The sequence below is a fragment of the Patagioenas fasciata genome, chromosome 6 (assembly GCF_037038585.1).
Source record: "Patagioenas fasciata isolate bPatFas1 chromosome 6, bPatFas1.hap1, whole genome shotgun sequence".
Lineage (NCBI taxonomy): Eukaryota > Metazoa > Chordata > Aves > Columbiformes > Columbidae > Patagioenas > Patagioenas fasciata.
This window is the reverse complement of record NC_092525.1, coordinates 13,771,198-13,792,774: the sequence shown is the minus strand read 5'-3', so window position 1 is coordinate 13,792,774 and position 21,577 is coordinate 13,771,198. Positions and strand designations below refer to the sequence as shown.

Sequence of the window (21,577 nt, the reverse complement as noted above, 5' to 3'; positions counted from 1 at the left end):
AGGGAAGAGGGGCCGAGGGTGGTGGGCAAGAGGACACACAGCCTTCTTCTGGCAGGTGATGGGCTCAGAGGTTGGTTGCCCATCATGAGTGTGTTGGAGGGGTGGCAAGAGCTTGGAGTCTCCTGGGACTTGAGCATCTTCCTCTGTCTCCTCCCCAGCTTTCAGCAACGCGCTCCATTCTCTGGACGGGGCCACCTCCCGTGGAGATTTCGTGGCACTGCTGGACCAGTTTGGCAACCACTACATCCAAGAGGCAGTGTATGGCTTTGAGGAGTCCTGTTCTATCTGGTATCCCAACAGGCAGGTCCAGCGGCAGCTCTGGCTGGAGTATGAGGACATCAGCAAAGGTAGGAGCCCCACTCCTCCCCAGGAGGGGTCCCCAAGACCACCCTACGGGAGTGGAAAGCTGGGTTTGCTTTTGGCAGAGCAGGGAAGGTGCTTAGACTGCATCAGGGCTGCATCCCATCTTACCCTCCTATTTAGACCCCACGCTAATGCCCCTTGAAGCTGGCTGAAGGGCTCCTGTGGACTGCAGCAGGCATTAGTCCAGACCAGAAAAGAACATAAATACTCACATCCCTAGGGAGATGAAAGACGAATGCACTAATCCCACCAAGCCATCCCGCCTGATTCTGAACTGCTATTTGTCTTTAATCCTGTTCCTTCCTTCCTTTTGTCTCCACCATATCTTCTCTCTTCCACTTGCATCCCGCAGCCAGACTTTTCTCACTCTAATGTATTTCCTTCTCTGGCGCCGTCAGTGCTGTTCTTTCAGTGTCTGAAGTCCAGTTATGGACTGGGAGGTTAAGCACAGTACAGAGGGCATCCGGCACTGCTGCATTCTCTCTGGAGCTGCGAGGTGCAACAGCTGCCCCATGGAAGGGGTTTTGCTAGGGAGGTGATGGCTTCTTTGGACACAAGATTTCCAAAAGCAGAGGTAGCCCAACTCCTGCCTGCTGCTGGCTGTCACCAATTTTTTTTTACAATGAGGATGGTGAGATCCTGGCCCAGGTTGCCCAGAAAGATGGTAGATGTCCCATCCCTGGAGACATCCCAGGCCAGACTGGACAGGGCTCTGAGCAACCTGAGCTGGTGAAGATGTCCCTGCTCATGGCAGGGGTGGTACTGGGGGAGCTTTGAAGGTTCCTTCCGACAGAAACCGTTCTGTGATTCGATGATTCTGTGATTACCAGGACCATGACATCTCTTCCTGTGCTGCCTTTGCAAAGCTGCCTGCAGGTGTTTTGCTGCTTGCTCTGGGGATGTTGGGTGGCATTACCCAGGCTTGGACAGCAACCAAGAGCTCCCAAGCCCGGGCACAGAGGATGCTGAGTGGAGCTACTGCTTTTTAGGTGATCTTGGTTTGCTGTGCCCGGCCCAGGAGCTCCCATGCCAGGCGGCGTGAGCTCGGAGCTCACCAGCACCATGACCACTGCATTCTTTCTATCATGAAGCTTCATTATTCTCAGTATTGAGGAGCCTATGGTGCTGCTCTTACTGTGCCCCGGCCATAGAGACATTTGTTTTCTCTCCAAGGCTCTTGTGTGGGAAAGGCTTCTTTCTGAGGCTGGATCCTGCGGGCTCAGACCTCCTGGAGCCTGGACTTCTTCCCCAGGCCACCTGTGAGAGCACAGACCCATTGCTGTTTTGCTGTCTCCAGATGTAGCATCTTTTGATTGCAAGTAGTTTGTTGTGTTTGGTTTTTTTTTTTCTTTTCTCCTGCCATTTCCTCCTCTTTGATTTTCCTGCTCAGAGCCTTTTCAGGTCTGGCAGTCTCTTTCCACCCACAATATCACATTTCGGTTTCACTCTGGCACCTGCCACTTTCTCTCCTCTGCTTTTTGTTTGGAAACGTCAGGAGCTGGATATTGATTGAGAAATTGCAAGAGACAATTCATTCCCTGGCTCCTCCACTTTCCCTCGGCGCCTGCTAAGCTGCGATTCACAGCCAGCCTGAAGCGATCCATTGCCAGCTTGCTGGGGGAGCGGAGCAATGCTCTTGTACCCCAGGTTTTAGTTAACAGCCTTGTTTTCTTTGCAGGAGTCTCGAGGATAAGCTAGTGCTGGCCCATTTCTCAACAAATCCTTGCAATAGAAAGGGTTTGACAGCAACTGAATATAAACCACTATGTTCCCAGGTGGCCAAAATGGCCACCAGCATCCTGGCTTGTACCAGCACTGGTGTGGCCAGCAGGCCCAGGGGAGTGACCGTCCCTGTGCTGGGCACTGGGGAGGCCAAACCTCGGATCCTGGGGTCAGTTTTGGGCCACTCACACCAAGAAAGTCCTTGAGGTGCTGGAGTGAGTTGAGAGGAGGGAACGGAGCTGGGGAAGGGTCTGGAGCACAAGTGTGATGGGAGGAGTGGCTGAGGGACCTGGGGGGTTCAGCCTGGACAACAGGAGCTGAGGGGAGACCTTCTGATCTCTGAACTGCCTGGAAGGAGCTTGGAGCCATGGCAGGGGTCGTTCTCCGTAGTAACAAGTGATAGGACGAGAGGAAATGGCCTCGAGTTGCACCAGGGGAGGTTGAGGATGGATCTTGGGAACAAATTCTTCCTGGAAAGGGCTGTCGGGCACTGAAACAGGCTGCCCAGGGCAGTGGTGGAGTCACCATCCCTGGAGGCATTTAACAGATGTGTAGCTGAGGTTCTTAGGAACATGGTTTAGTGTCAGTGTTGGGTTAATGGTTGGACTAGATGATCTTGAGGGTCTCGTCCAATCAACATGATTCTGTGCTTCTATGAAGATCTTCCTATTGAGCCAGGGACATGCTCCATACCGAGCCACCACCAGCAATGCCCTGAGCCTGCCCCAGTGGCGAGGCTTTGCCTGGGCATCCTTTGGCTTCCTCCAGCCCTACCAACCACCAACGGTCCCTCTGTGTCCCTCTTTCTTCTATGCAGAGCCATCCTTTGGCAGGGATTTTGGGTGCAAAGCACCATTCCCCAGCGTGGTGGGGTAATGCCAACAAGGGCACAGCACAGATGGGCAAATCCTCCCTTCTTAACCACTGTATCAGGACTTTTCCCTTGTGCCAAAATATTTCCTGCTGAGGGGACGCTGGAGAAAAGCCCACCACGTGTAGGGTCTGACTCGCTGCCCTGTGCAGTGGGGACATGGTGGCATCCAGTGTCAGGCCCCTTTGCGTGAAGCTGGGAAACGTGTAGACTCCGGCGATGCTTTGCAGCTGCAAATCTTGTTTTTTTTCCAAGACTGTTGGGTTGCCCTAGGGTTGGCAGGGTAGGACATTTGCACATTTGTACAGGGCATGGGGTGAACGAGCCTTTATCCTCATCACAGTCTGCCTGGGGGTCTGCAGTCCTGACCAACGTATCTGCCTCCATCTCACCAATTTCTTTTGCTGCCTGTTGGAGCTTTGCAAGCTGAGGCTTACAAAGAGACCCTGTTTCCTTGCCCAGCTGCAACTTTGTCCACAACCATCATGTACTGTGACGGTGTGAAGAGACAGGAGGAGGCAGCCTTGAGCCAGATCCCAGAAGGAAACTGTGTGGCGACTGAGGGGTGGAGGGGCTGGAGAGGGGTTTGGTGGCTTCGTAGCCATCTCAGGAGCTTTCTGGGCATTGTGAGTCACTTGCAAATCTTCCCTGCTCATCCTGAGCTCTTTGGTGCTGCTGGCTGCAAACCTTTCAGGGAGCGACACTGAGTCAGCATCGTTGCTGTGCTCCCTGCTCCAACACCAGTCCTCTCTGGTCTCCAGTCTACTCTGTCACATCAGCTTTGATGGGGGTCCTGTTGGGCCAAAAGAGCTTTCGCAGAGGAGCGGTTCGACCGGGGGCTTTGCTGAGGTGTCAGTGTTGGGTGAAGGTGCCCAGGCAGGTCCTTCATGGGTCTCTAGCCACCTGACAGAGGCTCCATCTCATGAGGACCTATGGCAAGGATCATCTGTCCCAGTGCCAGGTGAAGGGCTGGGGAAACTGAGGCACGGGCAGACACAAGGTAATGGTAGAAGCCAGGCTGGAGTTTTCAGTCCTGATCCCTCCTCTGAAGACCGGTGAGCATTTAATCCCTACAGAACAAACGGGGAGCTCTTAAGGACACAGGGGGGTCTCTGGGCAGCGCTGCCTCTCTCCTGGGTGGAAGGCAAGGCTCTGGGCAATGACACCATATAAAGTAGATCAGGGTGCATGAAGAAAACAAACTCTTGAGTGGCTGGCAAAACAGATGTTTCTCAGAACATATGGGTGCCAATTTAGCAGTGATTTTCCCATTAAGGAGAAAAGCAGAGCCAACATATCAACCGGAAACCCCAAATTCAAGCCACTCAGCAACAGTGGAATGGCAACAGGTCAGAAAAAAACCAGAACTGATCATGAGGTGAGAATCATGTTATGCCCCTGCCCAGAGGCTACACTAGTATGCAACTTTTGCAGTGACCTATTCTTGTTTTGATCAGGTTAAGTACTTCATTCAGCTGTAGATTTGCCTTGTATTTCAGCAGGGCATGGAACAAGAGAAACAGACAAACCCCTGCAAGAAGCTTAAAGCTTGTTACATATTGAGCCATTATTGAGCCACGTCCCCTTAGCGATGGTTTGGACCCCACCCTGATGTCCCTCTTTTCTTCCCCAGGTAACTCCCCCTCGGACGAGTCGGAGGAGCGGGAGCGAGACCCCAAGGTGCTGACGTTCCCCGAGTACATCGCCAGCCTCTCCGAGTCGGGCACCAAGCGCATGGCGGCCGGTGTGCGGATGGAGTGCCAGAGCCGTGGGCGCTGTCCTTCCTCCTGCCCCCTCTGCCACGTCACCTCCAGTCACGACGTGCCGGGCGAGCCTATCCTGCTGGAGGTCACCAAAGCTGCCCCCATCTACGAGCTGGTCACCAACAACCAGACCCAGCGGGTGAGGAGCTGCTGGTGGGGACTGGTGGGGTGGGCATGGGGGACAGCAGGACAGCATCAGGGTGAGCTTTGCAGGCACCTTGACCCGGTATCTGGGGCTGCATCCAAAGGACCGTGACCAGCAGGTCAAGGGAGGCGATTCTGCCCCTCTGCTCTGATCAGACTCCCCTGAGTCCAGCTCTAGGGTCCTCAGCACAGGACAGACATTGACCTGCTGGAGAAGGGCCAGAGGAAGCCACCAAAATCATCTGAGGGCTTGGAACAGCTCTGCTGGGAGGACAGGCTGAGAGAGTTGGGGTGTTCAGCTGGAGAAGAGAAGGCTCTGGGGAGACCTTATTGTGGCCCTCCAGAACTTAAAAGGGGCCAATAAGAAAGATGGGGACAAACTTTTTAGCAGGGCCTGTTGTGATAGGACAAGGGGTGATGGGTTTAGACTAAAGGAGGGGAGATTCAGGCCAAACATGAGGAAGAAACTTTTGACACTGAGGGTGGTGAGAGCCTGGCCCAGGTTGCCCAGAGAAGTGGTAGATGCCCCATCCCTGGAGACATCCCAGGCCAGGCTGGACAGGGCTCTGAGCAACCTGATCTGGGTGAAGATGTCCCTGCTCATGGCAGGGGTGGCACTGGGGGAGCTTTGAAGATCTGTTCTGACCCAAACTGTTCTATAACTCTGTGTCAGGCCATGGCAGCCCTTGTCCATTAGCTGGCCTTGGTCTCCAGGGTGGATGAACCATGCTGTACTCACCAGGTATGGATGAGGGCCAACTCAAGTGACAGCAGGATGGGAGCTCACCTTTCTTGTGCTCACCCCCTTCTCCTCTCTCATAGCTCTTGCAGGAGGCCACCATGAGCTCGCTGTGGTGCTCAGGCAGTGGGGACGTCATCGAGGACTGGTGCCGCTGCGACTCAAGTGCCTTCGGGGCTGACGGGCTGCCCACCTGTGCACCTCTCCCCCACCCCATGTAGGTCCCCATGCATGCCCAACCTGGCCTCGTGCTGTGATGGGCCTGGGAGGAGGCAGCAATGACCAAGGGCATGGTGGCAGGAGGTGGTGGGGCTGGGATGCCTTTGTGAGGCTGGTTTGCAAGTGGATGGGGGACCTGTAAATCAAGTAGAGGGTGTGGAGGTGCTGCGTCTTTCCTAAATTCAATAGAGGACTGGGGAGCAATTGTTGGACCCATCCTGGTAGAGCAGCCCCAGGGAAGGAGCCCTTTGGACCAGCATGCCCAGAGCCCGCAGGGGTGGGAAAGGGGGATTCACTTCTCTCCTGAGCTTGCTCCCTGGCATGGGTTAATGGTTTTGAAGTCTTTTTGTTGTGAGAGAGTAATGCAAAAACAGTCCCTGCCTTGCAGAAACCAGCTAATTTCTGAAGCAGTTGTGTGTGATCTGCATGGCAAAACAAGTGACACTAGCAGCCATGGGCAGGACATGCTCATGGTGCCTTCTGCACCAGCCATGGGGACTGGTTGGAGAGGTTGTCCTCAGCATCTCTCCCGCGCTGTGTGCCTCAGCCTGGCAGTTTTGCTGCCTTTTTATGGCCCAGAGGAGCAGCAAGGTGATGATGGATGTGGGTGAGAGTGAACTTGGGTGGGCAGAGGGGGTGGCTGGTGGATCTTGCCTTCCTGAGGTGCTGACCGGCCAGCCTTGTCCCCCAGCCTGCGGCTCTCCACCGTTCATGAGCCCAGCAGCACGCTGGTGGTGCTGGAGTGGGGGCACTCAGAACCCCCCATCGGGGTGCAGATCGTCGACTACCTCCTCCGGCAAGAGAAAGTCACCGACAGGATGGACCACTCCAAGGTGGAGACTGGTGAGTGGGGACTCCACTGGCCTTCTCTGAGGAGGGTGGGATGGAGATGTTGGAGGACAGCCTCTGTCTCCCACTTTGCAAGGGGATGCTGTGACATATCCAGCGGAAGAGAAGCAGCCCCACCATGCTGCAGAAGTGGCAGCTCCACGCTGTAGTGATGAGCCTTGCTGGAAAAGCAGTGGGGCCATCTCTGCGCCAACTTCGTGCATGAGTTAGAATCACAAAATCATAGGATGGTTTGGGTGGGATGGGACCTTCGAAGCCCATCCAGTGCCACCCCTGCCATGAGCAGGGACGCCTTCACCAGCTCAGGTTGCTCAGAGCCCCATCCAGCCTGACCTGGGATGTCTCCAGGGATGGGGCATCCATCACCTCTCTGGGCAACCTGGGCCAGGTGCTCACCACCCTCAGTGTAAAAAAATTTCTTCCTCGTGTCTGGCCTGAATCTCCCTCCTTTAGTTTCTTGTCTTGGTCCCCTTCAGCCCCAGGGAAACATGGCGGTGGGCACAACCCTCAGCAGCTCTCCACAGCCCCAGGGACACCTGTGTCATCACTGGTGACATGTTCTCCCCTCTCTCCCTAGAGACGGTGCTGAGCTTTGTGGATGACATCATCTCTGGAGCCAAGTCGCCCTGTGCCATGCCAGCCCAAGTGCCCGACAGACTCTCCTCCACCATCTCCCTCATCATTCGCTGCCTGGAGCCCGACACCACCTACATGTGAGTCACCTTCCCCGTGCTGTCCCTGCAGCACCACTGTCACCCTGAGCCTGGTGCTCCTGCCCATGTTTGCATGGGGGCTCGGGAGTGCAGAGCATCACCTCCCTCCTCCTTGACCAGGTTCACACTGTGGGGAGTTGATAACACAGGAAGACGCTCCAGGTCCAGTGATGTGACAGTCAAGACCCCCTGTCCCGTGGTAGATGATGTGAAAGCTCAAGGTGAGATAGAGGGAGCTGCTGGACTGTGTTGCTTGGGACCAGCAACAGGGAGTTCTCCCTTCCAGCATGCCCTGGTTGTGAGGTCTTCTTCAACCTTGGTGGCCCAGGTGCTGCCACGTGGTGTGGAGGGTGGCAGGAGGCACGCATCCTCTCCTCAAACAAACACAGAGGCACTCTGTGCTGGTGGGAGGATGGGTGAGGGGCAAGCACTCAGAACATACTGAAAGAGCCAAAAAGACCTGCCTATCCTGCCCAGAAGGCAACTGGTAGCTTTGAATCATAAAACAATTTGGGTTGGAAGAGACCTTCAGAGCTCATCCAGTCCAACCCCTACCATGAGCAGGGACATCTTCACCCGGATCAGATTGCTCAGAGCCCTGTCCAGCCTGGCTGTGCTCAAGAAACCCCAGCTGTGTGCCTTGTCCTAAATAAATGATATTTATCTAACAGTACCTGATGACACCACCTGTTTCTTTTCCTAATTGGACCAAACTATGGGAATCTAACCTGGACTGAGTCTGGGGAATGTTATCTACTCTGTTGCTCCTCCATCGGGACCTTGTCTTGATATTGCATAAATCATAACTCAGGACAAATCTCGGCTCCAGTCTTGGTTTTCCTAGAGCTGGGCTTTAGCCTGGTGGGCTTTGTTCATGTTTTCCCTCGCACCCCACTGAATACCCCCTGTTCTTCTGCCCAGAAATAGCAGACAAGATCTACAACCTCTTCAATGGCTACACCAGTGGCAAGGAGCAGCAAACAGCCTACAACACTCTGCTGGACCTGGGTTCCCCCAGCCTGCACCGAGTTCTTTACCACTACAACCAGCACTACGAGAGCTTTGGGGAGTTCACCTGGCGCTGTGAAGATGAGCTGGGACCCAGGTAGGCTCAGGAACTGGGTTGACTAGGCAGGCCTACCCACCAACAGGCTTAACCCTTGTAGATGCTGGTCACCAGGCAGGTGGCTCTCTGGCAAATCTCATCAATTTGTTTGATGATAGAGCTTAGAGTCTCACAGTGGGGTTCCTGTTTTGCTGGATGCTGTGCATATGTTTGAGGTCCAGCCTTGAAGAGGAACATTAACGTAGGAGGAGGTAGACCATTGTCAATCCAATATCCTTGTCCATCCCACCAGTCCTATACAGTCTCTGGAGTTTTACCTAGTCTGTTCATGCTATGCAAGGTGGGAAGGGGATGAGATTGTCTCTTTCCCTCAGTAGCTGCTGCCACAGGCAAAAGGGCAGGAGATCTTGGAAAAATAATCTTTGAGGAGTGGAGGTTGTTGCCAATGAGGAGGTGTCCAGAGTGTACTGCTAGAGAGGGGCCCAGGGCATTGATGAAAGGAAGAAGGTTCAAGGATGTGGTCACACCCTCAAGCCTGCTAGAGAAGGTGGCACAGAAGAGCTTGGTTGTGGAAGCTGCTGGATAAAGCGGGTACAAACACACATACACTTGCTGGGCCATGCTGAGGTCAGACTTGACGTTCCTCCTTTCCTTGGGCTTTGGCTTGAGTTGAATGCATCTCTCTGTGTTGAACTTACTGTCACTCGTGGTCTAAAGCAGGCAGTGGATTGACCTTGGGCCTAAATTGTCCAGGTTCTCTCCCTTTTGATCCATGTCTGTGGTCGTGCAGGGTGATCTCAGGTGCCCATACAGAGCTGAGCTGCCATGGCAGGTGTTGGAAAAGTTTGCCCTCAGCTCTTCCTCTGGAAATAATCCCCTCATGCTTGAGTGAGCAGCATGTCCTCTCCTTCAACTCCTCCAGGTCACTGCAGCCCCTCCAGCTGCCTGGGGACAGGGCGCCTCTTGCCCAACCAGATGTCCCCTTCTCCTTGTGCCCTTCGACGTCTGCTTTTGTCTGCGTGGTTTCCCAGTAACGTGGATGTTTCCAGACAGTTTAGCAAGCTGGGCTGGGCAATTGTGTGGGCTGCAGTGGTGTTTCATAGCGTCTGGCCTCCAAAGAACTGGAGCCTTGAGCCCATCTGGAAATGAGGATTACATCAAATGTACGTCAGCAACAGCTCCCGTCTGTGAAACGCCTTAGCCCCTGTCCCACACCTCCTCTTGCTGGTCTCACCATTAGCTGTCTTCCAGCCCTGCTTCTCCAGGTAATCACTTGTGGATCTCTAGCAGAGGGTTGGAGATCCTCCACATACCTTCTCTGTCGTCTAAAGCTCTGCTAGGTGGTAGGAAAGACTCAGCAAATAGCTGGTGGCTGTTTTGTACTAAGTGTCCTAGGCACATCTCCTCAATCAGCTTTGGTGGGAAGCTCCTAAGAGATCCTCCACTCCCTGGGCCAAAACTGGGGTCTCTCCTCTTTTCCTTTTTTCCATTCATGTTCTAAGAAAAGTGAGCTCTTTGAGGCACAGCCTCAAACTCAGCAGCAACATCCCAGTGCATGGAGTCTTCTTAAGTCTGAGGCTCCCACCAGCTCCTCTGCGCAGAATTGCTTCATTCCCATGACACCACATGGGATCAGCAGGCTTGGACTGAAGTCTCACCTTGGTCTCGAGCCCAGCTGCGGTGATGCTGCTCTGTCTCCATTTCCAGATGTGAAACCCAGCCCCAGTTTGCACAGACCATCTGGCATCTGCTGCGTGAGGACTACGTAAAATGCCCTACATGACAGACTGGAGTTGTCACACAGCCACTGCCACCAGGCTGAGCGTTGCCATCGCTACCTCAGTGAGGAGGCCACGGACCAGCCAGAACATGGGGTGGAAGTTGCCTTCTGGAGCCCCATGAGGCAGAGGCGCATTGCCACGGAGCAGCTAGAAATGCTACCGAATTGCCCAAATATTGCTGTTTGCTGCATGAATCTGTGAGCCAAAGGGTTAATTCCACCCTCTGGAAATGCTGGAGTGCTTAGGGTGGGATGACGCAAGTTGCTGATGAAGTGTTTGCAGCTCACGCTACTTGGAAAAGAGGCATTTAGGCAGCTGCAGTGGGTTCTGGTGATGACAAATCTTGGAAAGCAGACCTCCTGTTTGATCGTCTGCGAAGGCAAAGCATCCAGACTGGTGGTGACAGGACAAATCACTTGCAGATGACATTATTTAACCAGCAGACAGAGTGTTTGTTTGACTGTTGCTGATGCTCCTTTGAAGTCCTGGATGTGGACCCACGCGACTGACGCTACCACGTCCCTCCTCCTTCACAGGCCATGTCGCCTTCTGGCTCTGCTCACTAGGGGCAGATGTTGGCTGCTGGACCAGAGGAAGCCAGGGTGCATGGAGATAGCTCATCTGGGGTTATGAAAGTGAGTTACTCTCTCACAGTCCAAAAGGGCTGCAGAGAGCCCCCAACTTTGGAAAAAGGACAAGAAATGGAGAGGAAGGTGAGTTGTTTTCTAGCAAAGTGATAAGTGAAAGAAGGATTGAGGCAAAGTCTGGTGAAGTCCTGTCGTGTCTACGGGCTTTGGGCCAAAATTTGTGGGATCATATTCCATGTTCCTGTTAGGTAAACTGTGACACTGGGGGAATTGTGATTCCTCACCTAGGTGTCTAGGTCTGGGGACCAAGAGAAGTGAGAGTTCAGCTACCTTCCCACGGCTGCAAGACCTGGCCAGTTTGGGTGGTTATCTCCAGTGTCAGCACTGTGCTAAGCACCTGCACCTCTCCGCTGTGATCTGGAGCTGCAGATGTCCTGGGGCTGCAGATGTGCACAACCTCTTGGTGGCTCCAGACTGACCTCTTGGAGCTGTAGCCACCTGAAGCTGGCTCGCAAGAGGTGAGCTGTGCAGGACCATCCGCACCTTGATGGACCTCTTGAGGGTTTCCATTCCAGGAAAGCCAGCTTGGCTCTGGCTTGGCCTGGGCTAAGTTCATTCCTCTCTGAGCGGTGCTCTCATGGTGGACCTGGCCTGGAGGAAGGTGTGGAGGGACTGTGGATGTTACTCTGTGGTTGGTACACATACCCTTGAACTGTCAAACCAGCCACCACACAGCCGTGTTTTCCACACACAACCCCTGCTAATCCAAGCAAGAATGTGACAAAGAGGGTTTTTTTTTCCCCAGCATCATGATTTGTGTATCCACTGCCTGCTCTATGCTGAATGGATGCTGAATAACCGTTACCAAGATATATCTTCTCTTCCCTGTCTATACCAGCCCACAAACTGACCTTGAAATTGGTTTAGAATCTTATTCCAGCTCCTGAGACACTTAAACTTTTGTCTGGGTTTCCAGGCACATGCAGTAATCACCTGCAAGACACTTCATTTGAATCCATTACCTCCACGTTTGCCAGCTTCCCTGGAGATCACCCAAAGTGCTAGATGAGTTTAAAATGAACATAAAGTATTTTATCTGAACAAACTGTTTTTCTTGATAAAAGCGTTAAAAGCACAATTTTAAGAGGAAAAACGTGAAAAGGAGAGAACACAATTGAGGTCATATTTGGCCAGGATCCTCTGCGCTCTTCCAATATCTCATCCACCATGAGGGGTTGGTAATTTCGCACTTTCTCGCTACCAGCACAAGCCCCCAGGCAGGCTGGGTTGCCCTGGGAGTGCTGCATGTCTCTCTCCTGCTGCAGATGGGTTCCTCCTGGACCTCCTGTCCCTCTGCCACCCAGCCTTGTCTCCAGGCTCCCTTGGCTAGATTACAGCTCTTTACTTCTGCTCCTCAGAGCTTTTTTCAGATCAAACCTATGCTGTATGCCTCAGTATATTCCTTCTAGTTTGCACACTGTCCTTTGAGACGCATTTCCTAACCTGTTACTAAACATTACAAGTCATGTATCAGAATGTCATTCTTGTACTGATATCTTATGAAGATATCTTACAAGAATCACAATATTTTTCTCACCTTCAGTGTTCCATGCAGATCCCCATGAGCCAGGCTAATATAGATGACAGGCATGATACTTTCAGTGTTTGGTTTTGTTTGCTTGGTTTTTCTTTTTAATTTCCTAAATCTCCTTCTCCTTCCGTCCCTACTTTTGGGCAGTCCTGCTACCATCCTCGTTTGGGCAGTCGCTACCTACCCCATCCCATGCTCCCCTCTGCATCCTGCATACATTTTGGAGCACAGCTTTAAGCCAGGCTGTACATAGCTGTGTTCAGCAACATCTCCACATACTGATCCCCAAAACAGCACATTTCCTCTCCAATCACATCCCACTCAGCCAGGTGACAACCTACCTTTCCTCTGCCATGTCACTGGAGGTGTCCTGCACCAAGCCATGAGTGATCAGCACAGTTCCCAGATGTGCAACACATGCGCTTCATGGAGAGGGCACACGTGGTGACACTTCCCCAGGCTGGTCACATGTCATGCCTATACCTTCTGCCATTTTTCCCCACTGCCTGCAGTGCTGTTGGCTCCCACTTTTCCATCCTCTTATATTTGGGGTCCAGTAGCTGCACCAGTGACTGGTGGTCATTGGTGATGTCCATCCCAAAGCGTGTTGAGGGTTTCACAGCTACACCTGACTGTTCCCTTGCTAAACCTGACCTTGTTTTAGGGATGATACAAGGTGGAAAAAGAAGGGGGAACAGGGCAGGAAAGCATAAGGCAAGTTCCAAGACAAACGCAGCAGGTCCAGCACCACCGTGCTGGTGGGAACACCTCTGACCCAGGACTTGCAGTGCTGCCAGGGGACCAATGTATCCCTTCGCAGCCCCACCATCCATTCTTATCCCAGTGGGGCTGGGCTCTGCTCTTCTGCTTTCCACACTGCCAAACTCTTGCATTACCTCCATCCAGGAGCTCCTGTGGCATCCTTAACCGCCTTTGCTTTTCTCTCCTCATACACTTCTCCTGCCATTCCCACCATCCCCTGTGGTGTCTCCATCACCACCACTGTCCCATCACTGTCTGCCCCCCCTGACATCTCCCCCTGCCCGCCCTTGCTGCAGGAAAGCTGGCCTCATCCTCTCGCAGCTGGGGGACCTCAGCAGCTGGTGCAATGGCCTCCTGCAAGAGCCCAAGATCAGCCTCCAGCGCTCGTCCCTCAAGTACCTGGCCTGCCGCTACAGCGAGATCAAGCCCTATGGGCTCGACTGGTCGGAGCTCAGCCGTGACCTCAAGAAGACATGCGAGGAGCAGACGCTGAGCGTCCTTTACAATGACTATGGTGACAAGGACTACTGAGGGTTGGGGGCACCCGCTCTCACGCTGGCCTTCCCACAGGCGTTTGTGAGGGTTTTATACATGGGCTCATGGGGGGAAAAGGTGTTGCTGATGTTTCTGGAGGCAAAAATTTGGACTGGGAAGCGATATCGGCTGCTCTGTGCAGGACTGACTCAGTATTAGTATCTTCTTCGACTTGGCCAAAAGCCTTTCTAGTTAGAAGTCTTGTGGGACCCAGTTTTCTTGGTTTTGTTTTATTCATTTTGCCAAGAGGTTCCTCAGCATCGGTGGAGAGGGCAGGTTGGGAGGACATAACCCTCTCTGCCTGCCCCATCCCTGCCCCGGCTGTGGGGACCATCCCCAAGGGTGGGGGACGCTGGTTGATGGAGAAACACAGTGACACAGCCATGAAGGGAGAGGACATGATGCAGGGTTGTGAAAACGGAGACAGGGCACGCAGAGCAGGTTGAGATTCTAATGGTTATGGCTAAGAAAAAAACAACCGCCAGGCAGCCAGGAGGGCTGGGGGTTTTTTTTGGAATTGTAAAGTACAAGGTCTGGGTGAGACCAGGCCAAGCAATGGTGCCATTGCAGGGTAGGGTTGGGGCATCTTCAACTGGGGCAAAGAGAGAGGGACATTGGTGACCCAATCTCCTCAGATTGTTCTGTGATGGTCAAAGCCCACGTTTGTTCCAAGATGCAGAGTCCTCCAGAGCAAAGACAGCTTGGCCCCGTGGTGAGCTGGACATCATGATCCTTCTTCTTCTGGGATCAAATTCTTAGGAACTCAAAAATCCCTTCCATTTTTATTATTTTTTTTTTTTCAACCACAATAATAAAGACGTTGAAGCAATTTCAAACTACTGCTCAGGAGAGCCACAGCCAAGATGGCAGCACCCAGACAGCACAGCCGCCCGGTAGCCGTGGATGTGCGTGGCGAAGGGCGCGGGGTGCAGTGCACCCCAAGACGGTGGTGCAGGATGGTCCCGGGGGTCCTGGTCCCACAGGGGTCTCAGTGACACGGTGTGATGGGCAGGCTTCTGGGGGTGTTGCTTGCCCATGTTCAGGCTCACGTCTGCAGCGCTCACCACTGACTGGTTTTTTTTTGTTTGTTTCAATTAGAGGACTGGGGTTGTCCTGGGACACTGTGCTCAGTTCAGAGCAAGCTGTTCTCCAGAACCCTGTTACTGATGACAGTGTTGGAAGCAGCAAACAGCTTCCTTTTTAGCTTCAGCTTTCAGCCTGGTTTGCAGAGGAGGCACCTCTGGACTTGCCAGCTGTGCACCTTTGATCTGGACAAGCCGAGAGCTCTACAGTGGGATTTTTACGATGCTCCTTCAGAACGAAATTTCCTTTTGATTTTTTTTTGTTTTTCAGTCTTGGCAGGAGCAATCTTCAGCCTGTCTGTTGTGATTTTCTGCCTCATTTCTCATGCTACCTGCCAAGGACATGGCTTGAAGATTCGCGTGGTGCTGAGAGAGAGGTGGCTGTGATCCACAGCCTGTCATGACTGACCATGCCGCATCACAGTATCTGCTCAACAGCAGCTCAGCATCTTCCTGCAGGACCAGGCAGAGCTTTGCTTTTCACTTTTTGTGGGCAGACCTCTCCTCCAGGGCCTGGACCAGGGAGCTGGTGGGAGCAGCCACCAGCAGTTGGGATTACCTGGGCGTCCCAGTGTCATTTCTGTAAGGAATATGTCTGGTAGGAGTCTTGAGGCAAACACATGCTCTTTACAAGAAGGAAGTCTGCTGGATCCTTTTGGCTTTTTCTCACATGTTTCTCCTTATATTTGATGTGCCTGATGCTGCCAAGGGCTTGGGGCTGAGACCATGACTGGCGCCATCTCTATGTGCAGGTGATCCACACTGAGCCCTTCGCTCCTTTTTCTTTCAGCCACCGGCAATCTTGGCCAAGACACTTTGGTTTATCCTCTTGCTTCTCCTGAGACAACTTTTAACTTCCATCCGGGCAGCCGTCCAGGGATGAGCAGGGGACACCTCCACTTGACGCCTCAGAGAGATGCTTGAATGACGGCTGTGCTGGCCCAGACACAAGTTGGTTGCTCGCCAGGTCATCCCGCTTACGTGGCCTTTCTACGAAACGCAGACTGTTTTCCTTTGGGGAGCAGGCTCTTTTATTGCTCTCCTGGTGCAGGAGCGGGGATGGGAGCAGTGCAGGCTGCCAACCGCTCACTGCAGCGCTGCCAGGAAAACCCTGGATGCCCCACACGTTCACACCTGCCTAAGGTTCCTTCTTCATCCAGTCCCAAGATTTGCACTGGGGCTCTGCAGATATTTCTGTTCTGCTTCAAAGCCCTTGCGCGGTCAACCAAAACCCTGCAGCATCATCAGCTTCGCTGGGCTGGACTCTGCTCCCTCGGCCTCAGCTTCCCCATGGACTGGGAGATGGACCACCCTGAAGGTCAAGGGGAAAGCCACCATTCAAGGTCCTTCAGGAGCACTTTTGGACAGTTAGATGGGACTCAGCGTCCCCCTCCTGTGATGGACCACTTGGTCTGCTGGTGGGGCTGTGTTTTGCCTGGTTGACCACCTCAGTGTCACTGCACCCACTGTGCTGGCAGGTCCTGCCGATGTGGCACATCCATAGGGGCCTTTTTCATGATGTTCCTGGCTTTGTGAAGGCTTCCTTCTTGGTTTCCTCCCTCTGGCTTTGCAACTCAGAATTTTGCCCAAACTTGGGTTTTTCTTGCCCAAACCCTTCAATTAAGACATGAGCCCAGCTCAGCAGCCTGCCATGGGGTCCCAGACCCAACGGGGAGGTGGGGGCAGCAGACCTGGCCTTGGTGGGATGTGTTACCTGGGGCTTGCTCACACAAAACAGCTGTGGGCGACCCCCGAGATGTGCCCATCCCTGCAGAGCTGCCACAATCCACGTCTGTCCTACTGTTGGGTCTGCACAGTATTTTCTCTCTTGGACTCCTGGTTCTTCCCTTGTTTAATTTCTGAATTAATTGATGAACCTCTGGGTCGTTATCATTTTTTTTGCTGCACCCGTACCTCTGTAATAGCATTACTACCTTTTACTTGTTGTGGAGTTATTTAACATATAAAGATGGATTGGTCCTTTTCTTTACAAAGATGGCTACAATTCCTGTTCCTTGATGTTCTATTAAAACTCTAATGTGACGTTTTACTACTGTAGATTGAAAGTAGGGTGCTTTAGGGTGAGATAGCCATACGGCAAGAAACACAACCCCCTTCTGGATTACTTTTAAAAAAAAAGGTTTTAAACAATAGCAACAACAACAACAACTAAATCATTGTAACACTATGTAAAACTCCAGATAATAATTTAACTGACTATTAAATGGAGCTGTTGGTAATTTGTGGCTCTGGCAAACTGGAGTGTTTGTTTGTAGTTTTGATCCAGTTGGTGTCATCTTTTGGTAGCGGATGAATCACTCCCAGCCTTCGAACCCAGGCACGTCTTCACACGAGTTGGGCATTGGCCCATCTGCCCACGGGGTGAGCTGAGTCCTGAACCACTCCATACATGCAGCCAGAACCGTGTCCTGCGTCTCACCTCACCTACCTGCTCTGCTGGGCATGGGAAGGTGCGATGCCTGCAGGAACCTTCGGGTTTTTTGGGGGGGAAACTACATCTATATATCCTCAGCAAGGGGCTCTCTCTGCTGGCTTTGCAAACCTCTGTGGATGCTGAGAATATGGGAGCAGAGTCAATAAAAGCTCCTTTCAGCCTGACTTTTTAGGTTATGAGGTGGATGGGATGGTGCTGGCTGGTGGTCAACCACCCGCTGAAAACTTCTTGGTCCATCTGGCAGACTTTTGACAGAGGACTAGCAGTGTCAAGGACATTAATGTCCTAGGAACAATGCAAAAATCAGTGCCTGAGCAAAGGCGAGAAACGCAAAAGATGCCTTAAAAGTCCCTTATAGTGCGGTGTTGTGTCTATCGCTCAGCCCATCGGTGCTTGTAAGAGGCTGTCCCCTTGGCCAAGCTTGCTGTGCATTGTCACCTTCCCTGCCAGATGAGTGGGACACCCGCTGAGAGCTGAGCATTGCTGCAGGGGTGCAGACAGGGTGCCTGGGGGACACAGGAGAGAGGGCATTTAGGGACCATAGCGCAGGAAGCCATAGGAAGCCAGACTTCATTACATCTCATGGAACAATTTGATTTTTTTTTTTTTTCCCCTTCTTCCTACTGCTAAATTGCAGGAAAATAAGCTAAAAATACACCCAATACTTTCCTTCTGCTATTTTCCGTGCAGTTAAGCGCTGTGGCTGCCACTGGCTCATTGCGCAATAACCCGTGGCTGTGGAATGAGACGCGAGGAGGAGGAGGAGGAAGAGAATGGCATGTAGCCGGTGGCTGCTCGGTAAGGAGGTCTCGTCACACCTTCACCAGAGCAAAATCTCCTTGGGGTTCATCTGGTTTGTAAGCAATGCGGGTTTGGAGAAAGGCACCCCAAAAAGGCAGCAGACTGCAAAAGCTGCATCACCAGCTGACACAAAATGGCAGCTTTTTAGGAGGGGTTTGGTAACGTGTGTGCATGGGTGGAAGGGTTGCCATTGGCCAGTGGGCCCTCTTCATCCTCAGAAAGCAAGTACCAGCAGATATTTCTGCATTTCAGTGTATGTATGAATAATGTGGCACCGCTGGGGTCCTCACAGAAGGAACCATGTCCCACCAGGTCCTGCTGGCTGCCCTATTTCTTACCAACTACCTGCATGGTCTTCTCCATTGTAACAGCCAGCAAATCTTTTCAGATCGAGTTTGTGTTGCTGGAAGAGCCACAACCCTTGCTCCAACGCATGTCCCCCTCATCCTGGGAACGCAAGGGTTGGGGTCTCTTGCCTTGAGGCCGGGTGTTTGGCAGAAAGGAGGGGACGGGATGGGAAGACAGCTCGTCACTTGGCCACTGCCGTAGACAGCTGCTCTTTTTGATTTAAATGCAAGACCTACAACTGGTTTAAAGACACAACAAGGGAAATCAAAGATAATGAGGAGACTCAGGATGAGTTGGCTTTTCCCTGCAGGTGTAGAGCCTCTTTGGCTTTTGGACATCTCCATCCCAGCCCTGATCCCCTTGTGTTTTTCACTCCTTTCCAATATTTCTGCCTGCTCAGCCGTGACTCACCATCTCCACCTTCTCTTTGCAAGTGAGGCATGTGGTGAAGGAAAGCGAAATAGCTCCTAACACGGCTTTGGCTTTTTCAAACCCTGTGCTGAGCTGCAAAACAGCAAAGGATTTCCTTGAGGGACCATCTTGCCCTTGTCTGATGGGGTGGTTGAGGTTTGAAATGTCCTCAGAACAAGTCCATCAGAAACGCAGCCTGGATTTTGTTAGCTGCCATTTGTGCTTGCTTGTTCTGCACTTGGAAAACAACCTGATTTTTTTTTTTTTCCAGGGCCATTTTACTTGTTCAGTTGAAATGGTCTTAAAAAAGAGGGGAAAATACCCATAAATACCCATAAATGTTCCCCTGAACAGTGGAAAAGCTAACAGGCTGGTCCTGTTGCAGATGTGGCCACTAGCTGTGACCACTGCAGACCATTGTGGCTCAGTGGCTACGTAACCAGCATTGTGGGAGACCTGTCTGACTGGGAGCCACTGGGAATTGTGAATTGTAACAAGCAAAGATGGGTCACTTCATCAAATGCTGCAAATCTCATTTTCCAAAGCACCAAAAACACTGATTTGGCCAACTGCACAGAATAGATCATTTGTGGGCATCTTTGAAGTCTTAACCCATGAGGACCCTGTGGATGTCTCCTGCCTTAGTGACACGGGATGTTTGTGGGATTTGGGGCTGTCCATGGGAGAGGATTTAGCTGGTGCTGTGGCATCAGTGTGTCTTGGTCCCTGTCACTGTCCCCGGTGCACTGAAGCGGAGATGGTACCTTGGGCTCCAACATCTGATGTTGAGGATGGAGCTGCCTGGGCACCATGGGCTGCCACCCACCTTGTGCAAGGTTTGCCCAGTCCATGTGTACAAAGCTTATCTGCTTGCTTAAAATTTAAAAAAAAAAAAAAAAAAAATCTTTAAGCAAATTTTTGTCTTTGCTTTTACATCGTTTGCTGGGATTCTTCATCCCAGGCAGGTGGTGTGTGAAAACACACACACCCCCCTTGAACAGGGAGAGAATTGGATGTGTCTGTGTGTGCTCCCAACCCAAAACTCAAAGGATGGCTCCCACTGGGCTGAGACAGTGCTGGGAGAACCCATAATTTGGGACAGAGGAGGGCATGTGGGATCAAGGGTGCTGGGAGCAGCCAAACCCCCTCCCACACCCGGCCTGGCCCCACCTTGGGTGAAGCAAGGAGGCAAAAAGAGGTGGAGGATGAGAAGATTATTTATTTTTTTTCATAGATTTTTATAAAAAATAATTATCAAATACAAAAAAATAAAAATAGCAGCAGCCTCCCTTGTGAATAAAACCCTAAAGGGAACAAAAAAACGCTCAGTGTCGCTCTAGAAGAACAATATTTCAGTACATAGAAGCGATCCATTCACGAGAAGCACAAACCTCTGTCAGCCAAGCCAGGGCCTCTGCCCCTAGTTCCCCCATCCTCCACCCACTGGTGAACAGGGACAAGCCATTGCTGAGACCAGGATTTTCACACCAAAAGGGTTAAAATTTGGCATCTAAACACAGAGGCATGAAGGTAGTGCTGACACCAGGCAGGGAAGGGTCTGTTATCGCAAAATGCAGGGACTTGAAGTTCTCCCATCTCCCTCTGCGTGTCACCCTCATCCCACATCCCCACCGTCCCCACTGGCCAGGGTTCCATGTCCCCTGAATGTCCCCATCCCTGTGCTGGTGGAGCAGGACAGGCTGCTTGAGTTGCACCTTCTGGGGGGGTATCAGGACCAGAAGAGTCTCAAAAGGCTTTTTTTTTAAAAAAGTCCTTGGTTTTGGGTGTTTCTTTTTTAATTGGGCAATGGATTGCTGTCAAAAATTGCAGCGCTCTGCCGAACTGACAGGACATTTGGGTGAAAAGCCCGGGTGTTGTCACCTGTGCATAATGGGAACCGAAATGTCAGTGCGTCCCTACTGCAAGATGCGATGGGGCCCGTTGTGTCCCCCCTCAGCATCTCTGCCTCATCCAGGGCAGGAGGTGACCTGCCATGAGGCAACAGGACACTTCGGATCACAAAAGTACTTGGAGGACAAGACATCTCCTGACTGGACACTGGTGGGATGTTCAGGTTCCTCTACCCTTAATCCTGTCTTCCAGCCAAACACAGCTTCAGGAGATGCTGACAAAAAGGGAGGGGGAGCCAGGGAAAGGCAAAGGATGCCTTGAAAATCCCCAGTCTCTCCACACTGTGTCACCCTCTCTCCATCACTTGTGCGCTGGAGAAACCTGTCTTGGAGCCTGGCTCCACCGGCACAGGCCATGCTGAGAAGATGCAACTGGGTGTCTGCCATCCTACACTGTGGTCCCTTCTCTGCTCTCCTCTTCCTATCCCTTTTTCTGCCTCTTTGCAGCACAAAACCATCATAAAACACCAGCTGGAGCCAGGCACCTTCCCTACCCACTGCCTCTATGGGGCCAGGTGGCCAAGCTGAGCTTCTGATGGGGACAGAATTTCTAGCGGGGCTTCTTTGGGGCTAGAAGATTTTCACTTAGTGCCTATAGGAATAAGAGACTCGTGAAAACCAGCAACTGTATGTCCACCATGATGGGCCCGGACACAGAGAGGGGAAAAAGGAAAAATCTCAATGGGAAAAACGTGATGCTCGAATTCTCCTGAATGGTCACTGGGGTGCTGTCTTCTCCTGCTGACAACACTGTTGAACCTCAGAGGAGAGGAGAGGAGAGGAGAGGAGAGGAGAGGAGAGGAGAGGAGAGGAGAGGAGAGGAGAGGAGAGGAGAGGAGAGGAGAGGAGAGGAGAGGAGAGGAGAG

At 52.3% G+C, this 21,577-nt stretch overlaps 1 protein-coding gene across 4 annotated transcripts in view; it reads left to right on the top strand.

The window, feature by feature from the left end:
* The window catches only part of ASTN1 (astrotactin 1), a 59,972-nt gene extending 42,946 nt beyond the window's left edge, over positions 1-17,026 (top strand). The window contains exons 16-24 of one of the 4 annotated variants that reach the window (XM_065842131.2): positions 159-347; positions 4,590-4,858; positions 5,686-5,819; positions 6,513-6,664; positions 7,248-7,383; positions 7,504-7,604; positions 8,305-8,488; positions 13,467-13,684; positions 15,577-17,026. In XM_065842131.2, the coding sequence (XP_065698203.2) occupies positions 159-347; positions 4,590-4,858; positions 5,686-5,819; positions 6,513-6,664; positions 7,248-7,383; positions 7,504-7,604; positions 8,305-8,488; positions 13,467-13,684; positions 15,577-15,710 (1,517 nt within the window). In that variant the 3' untranslated portion in view covers positions 15,711-17,026. Of the gene's footprint in view, positions 1-158; positions 348-4,589; positions 4,859-5,685; positions 5,820-6,512; positions 6,665-7,247; positions 7,384-7,503; positions 7,605-8,304; positions 8,489-13,466; positions 13,747-15,576 lie in introns of all 4 variants that reach the window. The other 3 variants (XM_071809963.1, XM_071809964.1, XM_065842133.2) reach the window with 3 other exon arrangements.
* Positions 17,027-21,577: the final 4,551 nt, after the last annotated feature.